This window comes from Salmo salar, chromosome 13 (genome assembly GCF_965601325.2).
Source record: "Salmo salar chromosome 13, fSalSal1, whole genome shotgun sequence".
Taxonomy (NCBI): Eukaryota; Metazoa; Chordata; class Actinopteri; order Salmoniformes; family Salmonidae; genus Salmo; species Salmo salar.
The window spans coordinates 74,071,386-74,093,310 of record NC_138303.1 but is presented as its reverse complement, the minus strand read 5'-3'; the positions used below and the strand labels follow the sequence as shown (position 1 = coordinate 74,093,310).

The 21,925-nt window shown below is 42.1% G+C and overlaps 1 protein-coding gene across 7 annotated transcripts in view; it reads right to left on the bottom strand.

Moving 5' to 3' along the window:
• ncam1a (neural cell adhesion molecule 1a) overlaps window positions 1-21,925 on the bottom strand; it is a 322,583-nt gene that overhangs the window by 39,612 nt on the left and 261,046 nt on the right. For 4 of the 7 annotated variants that reach the window (XM_045693508.2, XM_014137371.3, XM_045693512.2 and 1 more), the window contains exons 9-13: window positions 19,260-19,289; window positions 13,017-13,167; window positions 10,169-10,353; window positions 2,865-2,961; window positions 1,724-1,891 (exon numbers count right to left, since the gene is read on the bottom strand). In XM_045693508.2, the coding sequence (XP_045549464.2) occupies window positions 1,724-1,891; window positions 2,865-2,961; window positions 10,169-10,353; window positions 13,017-13,167; window positions 19,260-19,289 (631 nt within the window). The remainder of the gene's footprint in view (window positions 1-1,723; window positions 1,892-2,864; window positions 2,962-10,168; window positions 10,354-13,016; window positions 13,168-19,259; window positions 19,290-21,925) is intronic. The other 3 variants (XM_014137372.3, XM_014137376.3, XM_014137377.3) reach the window with 1 other exon arrangement.

The following is a 21,925-nucleotide window of genomic DNA, read 5'->3' as shown; positions in this document are numbered from 1 at the left end:
GAATAACAACCTATCCCTCAACGTAACCAAGACAAAGGAGATGATTGTGGACTACAGGAAAAGGAGGACCGAGCACCCCCCCATTTTCATCGACAGGGCTGTAATGAAACAGGTTGAGAGCTTCAAGTTCCTTGGTGTCCACATTAACAACAAACTAGAATGGTCCAAACACACCGAGACAGTCGTGAATAGGGCACGACAAAGCCTATTCCCCCTCAGGAAACTAAAAAGATTTGGCATGGGTCCTGAGATCCTCAAAACGTTCTACAGCTGCAACATCGAGAGCATCCTGACTGGTTGCATCACTGCCTGGTACGGCAATTGCTCAGCCTCCAACCGCAAGGCACTACAGAGGGTAGTGCGTACGGCCCAGTACATCACTGGGGCTAAGCTGCCTGCCATCCAGGACCTCTACACCAGGAGGTGTCAGAGGAAGGACCTAAACATTGTCAAAGACCCCAGCCACCCCAGTCATAGACTGTTCTCTCTACTACCGCATGGCAAGCAGTACCGGAGTGCCAAGTCTAGGACAAAAAGGCTTCTCAACAGTTTTTACTCCCAAGCCATAAGACTCCTGAACAGGTAATCAAATGGCTACCCGGACTATTTGCATTGTGTCCCGCCACCCACCACCCGCCAACCCCTTTTTTACGCTATTGCTACTCTCTGTTCATCATATATGCAGTCACTTTAACCATATCTACATACTACCTCAATCAGCCTGACTAACCGGTGTCTGTATGTAGCCTCGCTACTTTTATAGCCTCACTACTGTATATAGCCTGTCTTTTTACTGTTGTTTTATTTATTTACTTACCTATTGTTCACCTAATACCTTTTTTGCACTATTGGTTAGAGCCTGTAAGTAAGCATTTCACTGTAAGGTCTACATCTGTTCTATTCGGCGCACGTGACAAATAAACTTTGATTTGATATCTGCGTGCATTTGTCGGCAGGCCTTACACCGTGTGAGTTGGCAGGGTGTTGTGTGTGTCTGCAGAATTGCAGTAACTTGTGTGTGAACCAAGTTGTTTTAAGTTTGTGTGCTTCTGTGCTAGAGGGGATTCCTGTGTGTGTGTGTGTGTGTGTGTGTGTGTGTGTGTGTGTGTGTGTGTGTGTGTGTGTGTGTGTGTGTGTGTGTGTGTGTGTGTGTGTGTGTGTGTGTGTGTGTGTGTGTCAGCCGGCTCTTTCGTGTGTGTGCGTGTGTCAGGCTGGGCTCAAGGCTGACAGAACAGCTTGTCAACAATCTGCTGACATATCCCATGTGAGCATAAGACAGACAGACAGACAGATAGACACAGTGCCACATATACTCAACAGGAAGGAGATATCTGAGGGCCTGTCAGCCCCTGAAAGATTTGTTATTTAGGGTATCATTGTGTTTGTCGTCGTTTCAGCTGAATCACTGTGCTGACAATTAAATTCTAATATCAACCCCAACATCTCACATAGGTTTTGATATTTTATTTACATGTTATTTATCCCATTGAGATGGATTTGTCTCTTCCAAGAAAACACTGGCTAAGACTCAATATGAAAGGTATTAATAATGCTCTGACACTAGGTTATGTTTCAACAAACGGGCCTTACTCAGAACTGAAGGCTGACGTTCACATTTCAACCATCTGGTATGCTTTGATAAACTAGTCTACTTGGAGTCCTACTGGCAATGTCATTTTGTGGTGGGCTGCTCAGTGTGTCTGTCTGTGTGTGTATGACTCACCCTCCTCTGCGTCGTACTCCCTGCCGGTCCAGTCTTCACCCTGCATGCGCCACTCTGCCCGGTACTTGAGGATGGCAACGCCGCCGCTGGCATCGGGCTCCTCAAACTCCACAATGGCGGTGCTGGAGAAGGGCTCCACTCGCTCGATGGCGGGTGCCGACGGCACATCTACACAACACCACAGAGACATACAGGTTAAATCCTGGCCCTTGAGACCCACAGGACATGCAGCCAATCAGACTCAAGGATTCAACCAATCATATAAAGAGAAATGTGCCCAGATTCATCCAGTCAAAAGGCCATATATGAAGAGATCAGCCCATCATGGTTTTAAGGTTTTGGAAGTCCCATGATACTACAGGCAACGCCAGCTACATGTGAAATGATGTCCCAACTGCAAGGGAATAACCCAAATGACATCTTCCAAATTATATTGGCAAGAACATGTTGGGGTGATATTCTGAGACACACATGGTTTACTGGCTGGCACTGGACACAGAGAAACAATTGTGACAGCCAAATCTGCCATATCTTTTTACAACTAGCTTAAAAAAAATGTAAGAATGGTTCTCCCATTGGTGCACTCACAAGCACAGTGCCACTTTACTAACAAATGTGTTAAAGTAGCAGTCACCACTGTGTTGCAGATGAATAAAATAACGCTTGGCCAACTACCCTTGACGTCTGCACTACTTTATAGTCCACCAAAATAGCAGCCTTAAATTTGTACTTAACGCCAAAATGTCTTTGTAAACGCCCTGGAAATTACACCCATTATGTTTTTAAATCACAATGGCATTTCACCTTAACTGCAAAGTAACTGATCTTGAAGCTAAAAACCCGACATTTACCTCCAGATGTGATGTATGAGACTGACACAGAAATACTTGTGGTTTCTGAAGTAAATTCGAGACCAAACTTCTGAACTGTTCCAGAAATAATTAGTTGAAACTGCTTAAGGTGTGGTAACGACACTGTGTGGCTGTACTGTATGCACCTTCTATTTAATTAAAATACAAACTTTCTATTGCCATATTTGTTCAGCTATACAGTATCAAATGTTTTAATAATGAATACATATGAATCATCTGAATGAGGGAAATCCCTGTGTACAGTATCAGAGTAAGCCCTGTTGACTGACCTGCTTGGATCAGGAGGAACTCCTTGGACTCTGCTCCGATCATGTTGGTAGCTGTGCAGTTGTAGCTTCCAAAGTCATTCTGGGAATCTGGGGTGACCTGGAAGAAGAAGAAAAAATTCTGCATCAACAACATGTTTTTCCTTCAATGATCTGATTTACCCCAGATGGTCTTGTTGATTACTGAGGATCTAATCGCCATGGTGCTAGCATTGCTCTTTGTTCCTCACCGCTGGCATACGTCTTGCTCAATAATTATCGAGTAACAGGGGCAGTGGGCCCCTCTGGTGGCACCATTAACTAGACATCTTAAGGTAAATGTGCCAGCGGGTCATACAGGCCTCTTTGCTACAGAGAGCGTTCTGGGTTCAGGGGACACTGGGCATGAAACCCACTATTGAATAGGTACACTCACTGCCTGAGTTTCCGCACAGAAGGTTATGCATCTACCCAGGTCCTGGGAACAGACTCAATGGTTGCGTACCAAATGCACCCTATTCTCATTATAAAGCACTACTTAGGGTCTGGTCAAGAGTAGTGAACTATATAGGGAATACGGTACCATTTGGGACGCATGACTGTGGTTTCCCAACAAGTTTCACGTGTGCTTTTATAAATGGCGAGATTAGGACCCTGGTCTCCAACGGCAGACGACACTGTCAAAGATTTTTATAACTTAACCAATATAGACCACAGCCTGTCGTTTCCAATGGGAACAGATGAGTCATAGTGGGCAGAACAAGCAAGGTGGTGGGCAGAGCAAAGCCCGAGCTAGCGAGATTCTATTGGCCCGTTCTAGCATGCATCTGCCCGTTAGAGAACACCTACTCCGTGAAGTGTGCAATAACTCAATTCGCCTTTGGACTAAATTGCATTGTTTAGGAGTGCAATCTGTTCATAGCAGATTTTAGTTTTGGGAATAAAAAAACTGTATTGAGAGCCTCTAGAGGGGCGCAGCGGTCTAAGGCACGAGCTAGTGAGATTCTATTGGCCCGTTCTAGCATGCATCTGGCGTTACTACAGACCTGGGTTTATTTCCCGGGCTGTACCACAACCGGCCGTGGCCAGGAATCAGTTGAATGGTGTTTCCTCCGACACATTGGTGCAGCTGGCTTCTGGGTTAAGCTGGCGGGTGTTAATGAGCGCGGTTAGGCAGGTCATGTTTCGAAGGACGCATGACTCCACCTTCGCAGCAATGCTCTCTCTACAAAGCTTGTATTGAGATCAAATGTTTCATCGATGAGAAAACTTGCAGAATGTCGGTCAAAATCTATCTTCTGCCACTGCCGGCCACTGGGCTTCCTCTCAGAGATGATATTTGGTAGTAAGTGGATGCTTCACATTTATACATCCGGTGAAATATCTGTCTCATTCTTCTATCTGTGCCAATGTCTTGACCACCCGCCCAAGCGGGAGAACACTAATGTTTAAGTTGCAGGCAGGGCTACCTCATCACATGACCATGAGCAACCATGACCAACGCATGTCCGCCTTTTCACATTTTAATGTCAACTAGGGCTGTCAAACGATTAAAATGTTGTCACGTACATTTGTAGAGAAGGACAATAAAGCATAAACGAAACGTGACTAAAGAGGTGCTACATGCACTATCCCACAAACACAGGTGGGAAAAACAACTTCTTAAATATGATCCCCAATTAGAGACATCGATGACCAGCTGCCTCTAATTGGGAATCATACAAAAAACCCAACATAGAAAAAAGAAACTAGAACGAGAACCCAACATAGAAATAAATAAACTAGGTAAACTCCCCAGTCACGCCCTGACCTACTCTACCATAGAAAATAAAAGCTCTCTATGGTCAGGACGTGACAGTACCCCCCCAAAGGTGTGGACTCCGGCTGCAAAACCTGAAACCAAAAGGGAGGGTTGGGGGGGGGGTGTCTAGTGTTAGTGGCAGCTCTGGTGCAGGACGAAGAACCTTCTCATCCCTCGGATCCTCCGGCATCGGAGGCGGCTCTGGTGCGGGACGAAGAACCCGCTCATCCCGTAGATCCGCCAGCATTGGGGGCGGCTCTGGTGCCGGACGAAGAACCTGCTCATCCCCCGGATCCAGCCATGCACCCAGACTGAACGCTGTGCCTGGACTGGGCACCAACGCAGAAGAAGACTTTAAGCTGGACTGGACGCCGTGCTCAGACTGGGCATCGGCGCAGGGGAAGGCACCGGCCATGGAGCAGGAGGTTCCAGACCGTGGAGCGTCTCAGGAGGTTCCGCACCGTGGAGCGTCGCCGGGGACTCCGGACTGTAGATCGCTGCAGAAGGTTCCGGACCGGGAACCCCCGCCGGAGGCTCGGTGCCGCTGACCGTCGCCGCAGGCTCGGTGCCGCCGACCGTCGCTGCAGGCTCGGTGCCGCCGACCGTCGCCGCAGGCTCCGTGCCGCCGACCGTCTCCGCTGGCTCGGTGCCGCCGAAGGCTCAGTGACGCGGAACGTCGAAGGAGTGAGTACGGAGAGTTGGCACAGGACGTACTGGGCTGTGAAGGCGCACTGGAGACCTGGTGCTCAAGTTCTGGCCTCATTTGTACCAGAACTTTAACACACTTCTCGGGATGAGTACGGGGAGCTGACTCAGGTGGCATCTGACGGCTAACATGCTCCTCAGGGAAAATGGTGTACATACTACGCCAAACCAACAGCTGTCTTCGTGGTTGCGAACCCTGGTGTTGTAGATTCTCCTCCCGCGCTGCTTCTGCCTGCTTCCATGGCAGTCTTTTGTCTCCTGCCATTATTTCATCCCAAGTCCAGGATGTCCTCCACTCCTGGCTTTCCTCCCATGCCCAGGATCCCTGCTCCTCCTAGGCACGCTGCTTGGTCCGTGGGTGGTGGGATATTCTGTCACGTACGTTTGTAGAGAAGGACCAAGGCGCAGCGTGAGTAGTGTTCCACATCTTTATTATAAAGTGAAACTTAACCAAAATACAAAAAGAATAAACGAAACGTGACTAAAGAGGTGCTAACTCAAAATAATATCCCACAAACACAGGTGGGAAAAACAACTACTTAAATATGATCTCCAATTAGAGACAACAATGACCAGCTGCCTCTAATTGGGAATCATACAAAACCCCAACATAGAAAAAAGAAACTAGAACCCAACATAGAAATAAATAAACTAGATAAACCCCCCAGTCACGCCCTGACCTACTCTACCATAGAAAATAAGAGCTCTCTATGGTCAGGACGTGACAAATGTAAACTAGTTTATCGCAGGATTTGCTGTGATTAATCACAAATTCATAATTTGCTCAAATTGAGCTGTAATTTTTTTTTTATAAATACAAAAAGCATTACAAGAATATTGCCGTTTTGATTTTGTCCAAAGTAACAATTAGCAAAATCTGGTAAATTGATAAATACACTTTTTTTAACCTCAAAGTTGTTCAACTTGTTTTGTCATCGCATTGTTGTTTCTACCTGTATAGATGATGTTTTCAGTGTATTCAGTATATTTTGAACGCTTTCAGACAATGTGCAAAAAAAAATTGTGCACTAATTTGAGTTAACTTGATTAACTGACAGTACACATTTTTACACGTTAAAAAGGATAAATAGGGAAACACGTAGCCCTAGCTTTTCTGTTCTTTTTCACTGAGCTTCTTCCAACAGTCACTGACCAATGTATGAAGAAGAGAGGTGTGCGCCTGCAACAGTAACACATCCGAGTGGATGGCTCAGAAATACAAAATTAACATTTTTAACACACTTGAATTATTATACTCAGGTAGGCTAAGTTACCTTAACATAATTACATTACAAATTGCAATTGCATTGCTACAGCAATATGTTAACACCACCTTTTCACGTGTGAGGAGAATAACACTATTTCACCACAACATGTGATCTTGTAAATCTCACTTTCACATGTTTTCTTACATGTGAAACTGCAAATTAGATTTTCACATGGTTGTTTTTCACATGGGAACTTGCAATTCCACATGTGAATGTGAGATTTTCACATTAGTTTTTCACATGTGAATGTTCTTTACATGTGAAACTGAAAATTTGATTTACACATCAAATAGATTTTCACATGTGAATTTGCAATTCCACATGTGAATGTGAGATTCACATGAGTTTTTCCACACGTGAAACTGCATATCCAATTTTCACATGTGAAAGTTCTTAACATGTGAAACAGCAATTCACATGTGTGGTGAAATCGTTTTTCTTATTACATGTGAAAAGGTGGTGCTTGCATGTGAACTCTAAATTAAATATACGTGACATTTAAACTCAACATGTGAAAATGCGATTTTGACATTTGTTTTTTTCTGTAAGGGTAACAATGTGTTTCAGGAGCTCTCAAGTGAGATGTAAATAAAAAATTTAAAAAAGAAGTGAACTTTCATGTGCTTTAATAATAAACTTGTAGGTGATCTGTAAATATGAATAAAACATTTTTTCAATTAAGAGCCTAGTTTATTTCTCACAGAGAAACTAAGGATCCTTCCTGGCTAGCCTTGAATGGCTAAGATAATGGAGGGGCTGGTCATGCTGAGAGATGGGTTCTGATTGTTCTACCATGCCACAGGCTACTGTCTATAACAGGCAGGGGTCTCCAACAGGTAGATCGCAAGCTACCAGTAGCTCGCAGCCCACATATGAGTGGCTCACCAAGCAATTCTGAAAGTACATGCATTTTCGTCATGTGTCCCATTGCAAACTTTCTTAAACAAGCTCCTGGCTACTATCCAACCAAAGCCACATTGGCATTACTCCACACCTGGTTAGCCACTATTGGCTTAAAAAGCCAAACGTAACAAAATCTGCCGATTTAATATCCAGCAGGTCTGTCTGTTTGGTGTGCGCATTTGTCTATCACTCAGTATGTAGCCAGTTAGGAATGCTAGTAATGATAAACATCTTGTGGGTAGACAGAAAGACTTTCTGCAAAAACCTTCTCAATTAAATGTTAACTGCAAAGTGGGCTTACATGACAGAAATATATCATGATTAATTGTATAAATTGGGTGGTCATCATTTTGCAAACTCTGCCATGACGTGCTGCAGCAGTAGGCTGAAACGTCGCTAGACCGACACATTCCTTTCTTTCTAAATGTGTAATTAAATGGGAATTACACTCAAATATTTACCTTTCTTTTTTTTGTTTATGTTTAGACCTCAAAATTGGTCTTCTGATGTGATTTAAGCATTGACATGGACCCATTTTTGGAAAAATAAAACAGAAAACAAAATTCGGGAAAATACAAAATATAATTTGATAGGGCCCCTTAGAGTTGTTTATTAACCATTATTTTACCAGGTATATTGACAGAAAACACATCGCTTGTACACCAAGGACCCGGAGAAGAGGAGAATGTGCCTATTTGAAAGCTATAAAAAATGTTTTAAAGACAAATGTATTCAAGTAGCTCTCATGCTAGAAAAAGTTGGAGACCCCTGGTCTATAACATAATTGGGGGCTTCCCTGATCAGCAGTCTACCGCAGATTTTTTAAAAAGATAATAGCAATGTCACTGAACAACTGTCATTGAATCAGACAATGCAGAGTTTTCTGATGACAGTGATGGGGAAGAAAGGAAGATCAACAGTTTTAGCCAACATTAAACCTAACTAGCTAGCTAATGTTAGTTGCTTGGTATCTAATGCCAGCTAACGTTATAAATCGTATCTCATTTTGTCAGAAATTAATTTGTATTGCTAAACTGTATGGGTTGGGATTATGGTTCATGAACTTGTTTAGCTAGCTAGCTTGCTACATGTCTAAACCAAAGAGTCCACTTAGCCAGATGATTACATGACCCCAGGTGTGTCTGGGGGTGATAAGGCCATCTACTGTAGTTAAATGAACATGTGAACACTGTTAGACAATAGAAACCCATCCACTTAGCTAGATGTATGTGGGGGTGGTTTGATTTGATATAGTGTTTACCAAAGACAAAGTATTTTTACCTAAAGATTTTCCTTATTGTAGGCTACTACTTTCACCACTTGTTTACTACACTACCATAATCACTTGTTTAGCACATGGCCTCAAGTGAATAAGTAAAAAGATGGGTGGGGCTTAAAAGGGTGTGAACGATGCCAAATCAGCTTTTGAGAAAAGTGTGAAAAACTTTCAAGGGGATTTTCTGGCACTTGTCTACAAGGTGGAATAACATGTTTATCACATTTCAAATAAGCATAACTTTTCCATTTTCCACCCAACTGCAGTGTATGATATACCGTTTTGAAGCTCGGAGTCTGTACTTTTGTAAAATGTACAGAAAAGCCAATATTGGAAATGGTACATACGTCTCAATTGGGAAATGTAGTCACATATGTGCTGCTGGGGTTACCCAGTTTGAGCTTGGCTTAGGTGAATTGTGTTTTAACATCTGGTAATTGTATAAACCAACAGGTAGTTGTCAATCCCAGGAGGAAAGGGAAAGGTGGGTACCTAGTCAGTTGTCCAGCTGAATATAGTCAACTGAAATGTGTCTTCCGCATTTAACCCAACCCCTCTGAATCAGAGAGGTGCGGAGGGCTGCCTTAATTGACATCCACGTCTTCGGCGCCTGGGGAACAGTGGGTTAACTGCCTTGCTCAGGGGCAGAATGACAGATTTTTATCTTGTCAACTCCGGGATTCGATCCTGCAACCTTCCGGTTACAACGCTCTAACTGCAACTACAGTCCTTGATAAAGGCACTTAATTATTATATATATATTTTAATTTAACCTTTTATTTAACTTGAGAAAGGCACTTAAACCAAAATGGTTCAGGAAAAAAACACATACCAGTATAAATCCAGTTGTATTATTGTATTTCACGTTACATAAAAGCGTCTCTATAGTACCTCAGAAAGAATTATGCCATCAACAATTAATACAAACAATTATTCTCTCTCCAGGGCCCTTGACACAAAATAGCCACAGTGTATTATGGTGATATAACATCCGTGTGCTATCATTTCACTGACAGTTAATTGTGAGATAACATTACTGTCATTCTTAATTGGTCAGCCTAAGCACATGTCTCACAACTTGAGCAATCAATTACTCCCTGGTATCATTAGGAAGTTTCAGTATGTTAAATGGGTGCTCTACTTTGGTTGGATTACAGCTAAAATGAAGCTTTCAGCCAACTTGTTACTGTATCACTGCATGCAGAAATGTCAGGGTTCTGCAAGGGAGTCTTGTTTGTTTTAGCCACGCATGTTATGCAGGAACCAGACAATGTTTGGCATTACATTGTATGGAGTGCATTCTTAAAAATGTGATATCATTCATCACATACTGTACACACAGTTTTGGGGCCCTCATATCCCTATTGAACCATACCTCGAGGTAGCTGACAGCTGGTGTGTTGTAGATCTTGATGTTGGTGGTGTTAGTGCTAGACAGCTGCTGGCCATCTCTGAACCACACCACTGAGGCTCCCGGATGAGCCAGCACCTCACAGCTGATGTTGGCTGCGTTCCCTTCCCAGGTGTAGACCGTCACCGAGCCCTGGATCTTGGGAGCATCTGCAACAACGGGGGGGGAGACATGTTATGTCTGCACCAGTTATAACATCTGTACATAGCTAAAACACTATAATGAATACAATAATAGTATATTATTCAGGGTGTGGTATCTATTGTTCATTTCTGGATGCGTCTCCCACAATACCTAGGTTTAACCACTATAAATAAAAAGTCTAACACTCAAACAGTTTGCAATTCTGTTTGTCTTTCTATGAGGACATAAAATTGTATATATCATATGGTGAGCATAGTAACATTGTGCTACACCATGAGCTAAAATCAAAGGCTGCTGTGGTAAGTTGCATTCAGGGGTAAACGTGATGAGCCAGCAACTGTGTAAAAATAACACTAGATAAGACAGAGGCTGAAGAATCTTCATTCCAGTCACCACTACACTATCAATTTCTTTTATTATGCAATTTGTGCTTTATGGACACCAATGTGAATAATAAATAAGCTGCCGTGTAAGAAGGACTTATATTTTATTCTTATTTGTTGTTTTATGGTTATGGTTCTTTGTTTGGCCTTTAATTTTGCATTTACATTTACATCATTTAGCAGACGCTCTTATCCAGAGCGACTTACAGATTGGTGCATTCACCTTATAATATCCAGTGGAACAACCACTTTACAATGGTACATCTATATCTTTTTTTTTGGGGGGGGGGGGGGGGGGGGGTTAGAAGGATTACTTTATCCCATCCCAGGTATTCCTTAAAGAGGTGGGGTTTCAGGTGTCTACGGAAGGTGGTGATTGACTCCGCTGTCCTGGCGTCGTGAGGGAGCTTGTTCCACCATTGGGGTGCCAGAGCAGCGAACAGTTTTGACTGGGCTGAGCGGGAACTGTGCTTCCGCAGAGGTAGGGGGGCCAGCAGGCCAGCGGTGGATGAACGCAGTGCCCTTGTTTGGGTGTAGGGCCTGATCAGAGCCTGAAGGTACGGAGGTGCCGTTCCCCTCACAGCTCCGTAGGCAAGCACCATGGTCTTGTAGCAGAATGTCACATGGCAAGCATAAATCAACCAGTTGTCAGTAAAACTCTCAGTACAGCAGTGTGTGGACTGCACTCACTTTCACCTATTGCTACTCTACACACTTGCTGTAACCAATTCAGTACTGTTGACTTAGCGCCACAGACTCTCCCTTCACTGCCTCAACTGCTATTAAAGCTATCACAATTTATTGATCTACCACACACACCCCAAAACTGTTTTAGTTAATCATGTTTAATATTGTAAGAAAATAACCCTGGGCTTCCCTGGACCCACATAAGCTGTGTAAAATATTGTTCTTCTCTCTCATATGTCCTTGATACTGACGCCTCCCCTGACGCTGTTAGCTTTGGTTCTGACGTCTGACACTGAGCACTTGATAGCATTGCGGTCCCCAGCTTTTGGGATTGATGGACATCGCCGAGTCGGCAGATTCTCCATCCCTGCTCCACCGATAAGGCCTTGCTCCCTCTCTGAAATCTCAACCTACTGTCTGACTCTGCGATGAACCCCGCTGTTCAATTACAGCTAAATGGGTTTCTCAAAATAAACCCTGCGCTTATCGAGAGGAGAGCTAAATCAATCATTGTTTTCATAAGATATTCTTACCAAACAAACCAACACAAACCGAAAGGGCCAAGACAGATTTTTTTTATATCAGCAAATGAGTAGCACAAACACACACCGCATACTACAGATAATGTGAAGTGAGTGTCTGAATTGAGAGTTGAGTACCGTACGTGTCGATACCGGTGTCATCCTATGTGTAGATGCTGTCCTGATTCTGCAATCTGGTTGGGTTTAATCTAGGAGGGAAAGCGCTTTGCTCGAGACAAAGCACCTTTTCTTATCGCTAATTACTGGCTAACACTGAACAACCCTGAACTAACAACACTGAACTAACAATCTGATTACTCACGAGCCAGACTCCAGCTAACCGCTAGTCCCTACAATCCTATCAATTGTGTACTGTGATAATATCTGATTTTCGGAGCATATTACCTGCGTTTTGGGGGCAAGGGAAATTAATCTAATTGAACGTTCAATATTTGGTACATATTTTTTTCCATTCTCTCTCCCTTCTTCATTTTCATGGAACATTTGAATGTGCAAAATGAGATTAAGCACGATTTGGCTCTCCCTTGCCTGTGCATCTCTCTGATGGTAATGGTGCACAGCTCTGTGATACGTACCGTTAGCAGGCTGAAGTGACTAATCTGATCATACAAAAAGCCCTAACTGTGCGTCTGGAACTTGTTAACATTGAAACTTACTGGCCCCTACTCAATTGGTTAGGCAGAAAATTAAATAAAATCTTTGGCAAGGCTACAAAGCCATCATTACACAGTGCTAGATACTGAACAATCCATTGAAATCTAATGACACAGCATAAAGTAAAAATCAACGGGTCACGGTCATTGGGTCAATGGCTTCTGGGTTAAAATTGTGTCAAATTCAAGAAGTATGTGTCTTTTGGTAACTTTTTGATCTAGAATCCTTTGGACTATCACTCTTCAAGACAATCTCTTCGATTTAGTCAAAAATTACTATACGCAAATAGTGGTGACAACTCATGGAGCTTTTGAAGATACAGGTAAAAAGTGGTATTAGTGAAATGTGATGTGAAAAAGCGCTGACAACAAGCTAATAGAGACAGACAGATGGGTGTCTTACAGCGCACTTCCAGGTACATGGTCTGCTGGTCTTGACCGATGGAGTTGCGGGCAGTGCAGAGGTAGTGGCCGGCATCGGTGAACTGGACATACTTCAAGGTGAGAGAGGAAACCCTTGCGTGACTACGCACCATAACATTCCCATCAAGACTCTACGAGGAAGAACAGAGAAGAAACACAATTAACAATTTGACCATTTCATGTTTTGGGATTATTCTTCGACCACTCAAGGTGCAACCTTCTTTCTTCGGTTTTATAATTTGTTGTTCTTTTTTTCTGTGCACCTGTCGGATTTGGACAGAATTGTATTTTTAATAGATTTGTTTTCTCTACTCAATTCCTTAACAAAATGCTGCCAAATAAATATGGCAAGCTTCCATCCGACTGAGACAGATATTTTGGTATTTTTTCTGGGCTGCTTTGCAGGAGGTGGCAGGAGAACCGAACACATCAATAATAGAGCACATCAATGCAGCAGGTTCTAAAAGCATGGCTGGAAAAAAAAATCCACTAACAACTTTTTTTCCAGCTTCTTTTGTACTACACACAGCTTCACACCAAATGGGCAGAAATACATCTACTTGCTAAGCTACTAACTCTCTAGGACTATTTTATAAAATAGCATCACACTTCAGCTTTTGCTTTATTTCAATAATAAATCAAGATTTTATATGTGACCCCCCTCCCTATTGTGTGGTCTTAGTACTTTAAGTGTCAATACCGACATCATCCTGTGTGTACATACTGTCTCGATTCTGCAATCTGGTTGGGTTTAATCTAGGAGGGAAAGCCTTTTGCTCGAGACAAAGCACCTTTCCTAATAGCTAATTACTGGCTAACACTGAATTGAACATTCCTGAACTAACAAACTGATTTTTCACTAGCCAGACTCCAGCTAACCGCTAGTCCCTACAATCCTATCAATTGTGTACTGTGATGCTATCTGGTTCAGAGCAGATTGCCTGCGTTTTGGGGGCAAGGAAAATTAATCCAATTAGACGTTTATTATTCGGTACTTATTTTTTCATTCGCTCTCCCTTCTTCATATTCATTGAACATTTGAATTTGTGAAATGAGATTAAGCATGATTTGGCTCTCACTCACCTGTGCATCTTTCTGATGGTAATAGTGCACAGCTCCATGCTACGTACCGTTTGCTGGCTGACGTGACTAATCTGATCAAACAAAAAGCTCTAACTGTGCTTCTGGAACTTGTTACCGTTAAAATTTACTGGTCCCTATTCCATTTCTTAGGCCGAAAATTCAATTCGATCTTTGGCAAGGCTATAAAGCAGTCCTTACACAATGCTAGATACTGAACAATCCAACAATCCCTCCCCATTGTATTATGTTCTCCGTGTAGTGACAATGGCTGTGCAGCACTTTAAAAACCGAGCTGGCTGAGGAGCTGAGGCGTGTCCTACAACCTCCTCAAAGGGCAACATTAATCTTGTGTTAAGGGAATGTTAGAGCAAGCATCTGCTCCTGTGTCTTATGAGCCTGAATAGAAATAAGGTAACAGAGGGTAGTATTGTTCCGATTATAATAAACTGGACAAAGCTGATGAAAAAGCCAATACAGATGTAAGCTCTTAACTTGAGCCAGTTTGCTACAGCATGAAAATGCAGCAACAAGAAATTTAAATTATTATGTGGAATATTATAATTAACGGACATTTATGTAGAGTTTGATACATTTTTCTTAAGGGAAAATCAAGTCTGAAGTATCAAAATGGAAATTACAAACAGCAGAAGTCTTTTTAAACCTCAAATACACTACAAGTTTTAAACAGGGTGATGAAATTAAGATCCTACATCTGTAGGTATTTGAACATCTAAAGCTTGATCCAATAGACAAAATGTTCAGATTGATGTTTCAGTGCAAACCTAAGTGCAAAGGACTGTTTTCATTACTCTATGATAAAGAGCTATTTCAATTACAAAGTCAGAATGGTACAGACACTCAATATGACATTTAATGGGCAGGTTGAATAATGAATGACACATGCTGATATCGTGGTAAACATGAACGTTAATTGAATGCGCACCACTCACTGGCCCAATGTGACCAGTTTTAACCGTTCAAGAGGAGTCCCTTCCATGACACGTTTTAATAAAAAAAATGTAGTCCTGCCAGCTGACACCCTATTACAAAAGCTGTCATTAGATGTGAGATGTTAATCATGATCGTAGTGTCAGTAGCGCGCTTATACACGTCAAACTGAGTCACGCCATCTTGCAAATGTTACATTACATTTACATTTTAGTCATTTAGCAGACGCTCTTATTCCAGAGCGACTTACAGTAGTGAATGCATACATTTCATACAATTTCATACATTTTTTTCTGTGCTGGCCCCCCGTGGGAATCGAACCCACAACCCTGGCGTTGCAAACACCATGCTCTACCAACTGAGCTACAGGGAAGGCTGTTACATGGCAAGCGGGATGCCAGACTCAAAAAAAGTGTAGATCCTAACAAAACTACGGAGTAAAGGGAGCATCATTACTTATATGGAAAGTCTATGTCTCACATTCTCCCTAAAGCAATAGCAGCGACATGTACAGTACCAGCCAAAAGTTTGGACACACCTACTCATTCATTCAAGGGGTTTTCTTTATTTTTACTATTTACTACATTGTAGAATCGTGAAGACATCAAAACTATGAAATAACACATATGAAATCATGTAGTAACCAAAAGTATTAAACAATTCAATTGGTTGAGGTCGGGTGACTGTGGAGGCCATCTGATGCAGCACTCCATCACTCTCCTTCTTGGTCACGTAGCCCTTACACAGCCTGAAGGTCATTGTCCTGTTGAAAAACACATGATAGTGGGACAAAGCGGAAACCAGATGGGATGGCGTATCGCTGCAGAATGCTGTGTTAGCCATGCTGGTTAAGTGTGCCTTGAATTCTAAATAAATCACAGACAGTGTCACCAGCAGAGCACCCCCACACCATCACACCTCCATGCTACTCTACATCTCACAAAGACACGGCGGTTGGAAGCAAAAATCTCAAATTTGGACTCAGACCAAAAGGGCAGATTTCCACTGGTCTAATGTCCATTGCTCGTGTTTCTTGGCCCAAGCAAGTATCTTCTTATTATTGGTGTCCTTTAGTAGTGGTTTATTTGCAGCAATTCGACCATAAAGGCTTGATTCCTGCAGTCTCCTCTGAACAGTTGACGTAGAGATGTGTCTGTTACTTGAACTCTGTAAAGCATTTATTTGGGCAGCAATTTCTGAGGCTGGTAACTCTAATGAACTTATCCTCTGCAGCAGAGGTAACTCTGGGTCTTCCTTTACTGTGGCGGTCCTCATGAGAGCCAGTTTCATCATAGTGCTTGATGGTTTTTGCGTCTGTACTTGAAGAAACATTCAACGTTCTTGAATTTTTCCGGATTGACAGGCCTTCATGATGGACTGTCATTTCTCTTTGTTTATTTGAGCTGTTCTTGCCATAATATGGACTTGGTATTTTACCAAATAGGGCTATTCCCCCCACATTGTCACAACACAACTGATAGGCTCAAACGCATTAAGGAAAGAAATTCCACAAATTAACTTAACAAGGCACACCTGTTAATTTAAATGTATTCCAGGTGACTACCTCATGAAGCTGGTTGAGATAATGCCAAGAGTGGGCAAAGCTGTCATTAAGGCAAAGGGTTGCTACTTTGAAGAATCTCAAATATATTTTGATTTGTTTAACACTTTTTTGGTTACTACATGATTCCATATGTATTATTTCATGTTTTTGATGTCTTCACTATTATTCTACAATGTAGAAAATTGTAAATATAAAGAAAAAGTCAGCTATTGATCTTCTGGTCAATGTCCCTGAGCCAGAACTTCTTTATTATATATGACATTGTGACACCTTTGGAAGGTCTTCTTAAGTCTACAAATTACTTGTGTGATGGCCAGAGGGGATTTGGTCTTTATCGCATGTTTGGGACTTTGCAATTCAATCTATTCAGTAAGTCAATTTTAAGGTGGGATGGCTTAGTCATGAGCCAAAGGCATTGAGGGCTTTAAATTACAGACAGGCTTTTAGGAGCATGGGTTACATCCTGTTTCCGCCTCACAATCCTTAACCTGTTAGTATACAAGGCTGTCTGCAGAGCAGCTTCCCTCGCCTAGTAATTGGCGGTAAGCTGTACATGCAGGGCCTATTGCATTACATGTGTTCCAAGGCGGGGAGAAAATGTCATATATAAGCAGTGTGCACACCGCTTTACATTGTGAGGGTTGGTCGCTGGCGAGGCTCATGTCACACCCTCACCTCGTGCAGCTCTTCTTGTGTTGTCACATCAAGAGAAACAGGATAGAGAGAGGGAGCTTTTGCAAGAGGGAGGCTTTGCAGCGTGGCCCCATAATGTAATTCTGTTTCTGGCTCTTATCTCCTCTAATAAAAAGCACAGAAGCATCATTCTACCAAGCCCTTTTTCTCATTCCACTCAATTCAAGGAAAATAGAACGGCTGGCTGAACCCGGGTACAAGAGTGAAAAACACCGCTCGGTTTCTCTCTCAGCCTTCAGAAGCAGTCGTACCTGCTGGGGACGGGAGTCTCATTTCTCTCAAAAGGTGTCATGTCCGGAGGAGGCCGGGCTGGAGTGTGATGTGGACAGCGTGGAACACTTACAATGGGATTTTGCCAAACTGACCTGTCATATGGAGGGTGAACCTAGGAAAGCATGGATAAATCCTCCACCCACAGCGCCATGTAAGTCATGGACACTCCTAACGTGTATGATGCAAGTGTGCCCTATGTTACAGTGTTGCCAAAATGGAAGCTTATGTGTAAACACACCAACCCTCTCATCAACCCACACATTGCACTGTTAATGCCAGTTGCCTCAAACCAGTTGCAATGGTGAAAAGATCAGAGCAGCTCATTAGAAATATCAAAAGTAAAATACATGACACAACATTATGTGAAATGTAAACTGCTTTTCCTACAAACTATGCATCTCGAATACAAGAGACTAAGACCGGTGGAATACTATGGGGCATCTAAAAAGAAGCATTTAGCAACACTAGTTATCTACTGAAGCTAAACAAAAATTGGCTAAGCTAGGAGAACCAAAATTATACGAATTCTGACAGATCAACATTTCAGTTATAAAGTTATCCTGGCTGTGGGGCAATTATCTAGGCTACATGGTAGCAGTCCCATTTTTTGAACTGAGGTTGAAAACGGGTTGAAAACGGGTTGAAAACTGACATTCAGTTTTCTGATGTGAATTCATGGTTGGATGCTAGAGTATTGATCACCTGAGACCTGAATTAATAATATACTTTTTCCAGTGAATTTAACTTAGTATTTTTTTGTGAAGGCAGTGGGATTCATGAAAGGTTTATAACGGCTTGCAAGATGATTAACTTGTTTTAATCTGGAGTTAAAGCTCTGGGAATCCTATTTTCCCCATCACACACACCATCCATATGTCACTGAATCATTCATATAAACACAGCACACATGTTGATGAATATTCATACACTGAACCAAACAAAACAACAGTTATGCCTTGTGTGACAGAGGAATTGCGGTGGTTGAGTAAATGCCTCGGATATTCACCACAAAGGCATAAGCATTTGTTGAATTCATATGTTGGTTTTGGTTTTGTCTGGCATCAAATTACTATAAAATATCTTATCGCCTTTTATCCTCGTCTTTTTTCTTTCTTTCAAGCAGTGGATTAGACAGCATTAAGGGACATCTCTATTTTAGGGTTATATTTGTGCAGTCTACAGTTTGGCTGGTTAGTGTTTTCAAAAAGGCACAGCTAGATTGGCTGGGCTTGGTCCACGGCAGAGCACAGTGTTGGCTGATTTAGGTTTTTCCAATGGTGCCTGGCTAGCCCCAGTCCCTTGACAGGCCTCTTGGAGCAAACTGCTTTGTGGGAACTGTCGACGCCCTCGTAATAAGTGGTTATGAAACCAAATTTATGAGAGGAATCAATATGAGGGACTGAACTTGAGGGCAAGTCGCAAATTAGCAATCAAAACATTTAATGAAAAATTATCTTTCAAAAGGAAGCGTCTCATTTCATATTCCTGAATTTGACTTCATTAGTCTGGAATCGCATTGGTGCCAGATTTTGGGGAGTTTGAGGAAAGACTGGAGAGAAAGTCAACACGAATGCTCTGTAGTGAACAGGGTTAGTCTACTATGAGACTGGCTAGGTGTTAGGCACTGAATCTAGGATCTGGCTACGTGTTTAGTAGCCATACCTCGTATGTCTCAGGCCGAGTCCAAGAAGCCTGGAGGGGACAAACACCACACATGTTAGATGCTGCCAATGCAGGCTGGATTTTACCTGTAGCATTCCATTGAAATGAGCTCATGTTCAAAACAAACATGCATGAAATTTAATGAGAAAATATACGTTAAAGAAGCTTTACTCACACATTTAGATTGAACCATTTATTTTAGGTGATTAAACCCTCACAGGTGAACAACAGAGCCTAACACTGACGTAACATTTACTGAAGGTCTTCAGGCAAAGTTAAGGCTATTACTTGAGCACAATATTGTTATAGATTTTGTTTTAAAATTGCCCTCAAGCATTGTGCTATTATTACTTTCAACAGCTTAATCAATGCCAAGAGCTTCAGCTTTAAGTTCCATGTTATCATCCCATCACAAGCGATAACAAAACAACAGCATCATCAACAACCAAAGGACAGACACTGGATACAGTTTCAAGGTTGGAAAATGATGAAAAAATGAATTTGATGGGGGAATTTGTGATATTCTGTGACGAGGGGTGTCATGCCAACAGCATTCCTACATGGCTACTATTCAGGAGGAGACATGTCTGGGAGGGGGTGAAAGGCCACCTGCACAACGGGACATGCACGCTGACAAGTGATCAAATGCAAAACCATGGAGTCCTCTGCAATACATTATGGGAGGCTCTAAATCACTTTTCATGCAAATGCAGGGAACGAGACAAAGGCCATTGAGGCTAATTTTGAGAAAGTCGTAATGGGTAACTGATTGGACTTTCTTTGCTAAATAGTAGCCAATATCGTTATCAGGATAATATACATCTTCATTAGTACCTTTAGTCAGTGGCGACCCGTCATTCAGGGCAGGTGGGGCCGTCAATGACCCCACCAGTTTAGCAAAAAATAATACAAAAATATATAATTTGGCCAATTTTGCATGTTATTTTGACATTAAGCAGTGTCACATGAGTTTGCAAACAATGTAAAACATGTTTTAATAATCCTTGCGTTAATAAAGCCGCATCTTTCTTGCTCCAAAATGCAGGTGTTTCATCCTAGCTCAATGCTTTCTGTGGTGGAGGGGCAGCCAGCGAAAATACAGAGCATAGGTGTTGGTAATATTCTCTAGCTGAGCCGTGATTGGCTCAGTGTTGTGTCACTCATGGGGACACTACGTCAACAATGAGTGGTTTGGAAGGAATCAGTGACTAACTGCGAGTGTCGCAAAGCAATTACTATTTTGCTTCCCCTGCCTGCTATTCGGTGGAGGTGGTGTGTGGTCCAAGTCTGGGTTTAAGGATTTAAACCATTGTCTGAAAGGGTCTCTTTTCAAAGCTTAAAGGGATAAACATTCATACGCAACACCATGGGCTAGAAAAGGTTGAAAACATTGGTCATGCTGTCAATCCAGCATGACTTCTGTCACGTTCAAAACAACTGTTATTTATCCTACGGTTCTGACTTGGTGTACAGGGAGAATACTGTAAGAACAGCTGAATTCTGTCACTGTCCATTTCAAAAGTGCTGAACAAATAGGCATATTGACTACGTTCGTCTTAGCTCGCTCATCTTCAATCAAAATTGCGTCTTGCCTCTTATCCACTCATTATTTCCTTATGCCATAGTTTGTACATCTTAATTGTTATATTGCTTATATACTGCTGTAGGTCCATGTCATTAGTATCGTATTCATAATTTTAGGCAATGTTGGAATGATGCATTTCATTGTTTCGCTTACTTTATGTGTTATAATAAGCTAATGTGGTTTTCACGAGGAGGGGATGCTATATAAATGTTTTTGGGTCTGCAACCATGTTTGCCAATGAGTCTCTTCCCATTCAAATATTTTATTTTCAACATATGGTTCAGTAATTGATCCATGTATTTCCAGTTGATATTACAAGAGTCGTTTTGTTTGAGCAATGCGCTGACTATGCGTCAGTATATTGTCTATAAAAGTGGCCCCCCATCTCTTCCTCCCCCCTCCCTCCTCCCACACAGAGAGAGAGAAAGTTAAGGTCTCAACATCTTGCTGAATTTATCTGAACTAAAATATCTGAATCTGTCGGTGTCCATTTTGAAAGTGCTGAACAAATACGACTACCTCGTCGCTGCTCGTTTGCTTGCACCTGCTTGTACTTGGGGCTAAGTGCTAATGATAAGAACAAAGATTATGAATTCACTGAACATAAATTGAGTAATGTGTGTGTCTGGTTCAAAAATCAAAAATCATATCGGCATTCATTATTATTGAAGGAGAATGTTCTTATCGAGTTACACAAATCCACAAGGAGTCAGTAGAAACCCTATTTATTTAAACACGTAAGCCATATCAGCTATAGTTTTTAAAAAGGTAGTAAATGAGGTGAATTAACTGTTTCGCTGCCAGACGAGGCTCCGCTGATAACCAGGTGTAGCGGTGGTAAGGATTCACTCCATGGTGCTGAATGGAAAGCTCTTCTGTCGGGACAGCTTTATGTAGGCCATGACAGTTTGTGGCTACCGTTTGTCACCGTTATAGTGCAATTAATGTATTGTTTAAGAGTAGTGTAGCGGCTTTAGTGGCACGCATCTGAAAACAATTGGTTGAGTTTGCCCCACCAACTTTAATATCAATTAATGTCACACATTTAAATGAACACCTTTTCTAAACTTTTCTTTCTAAA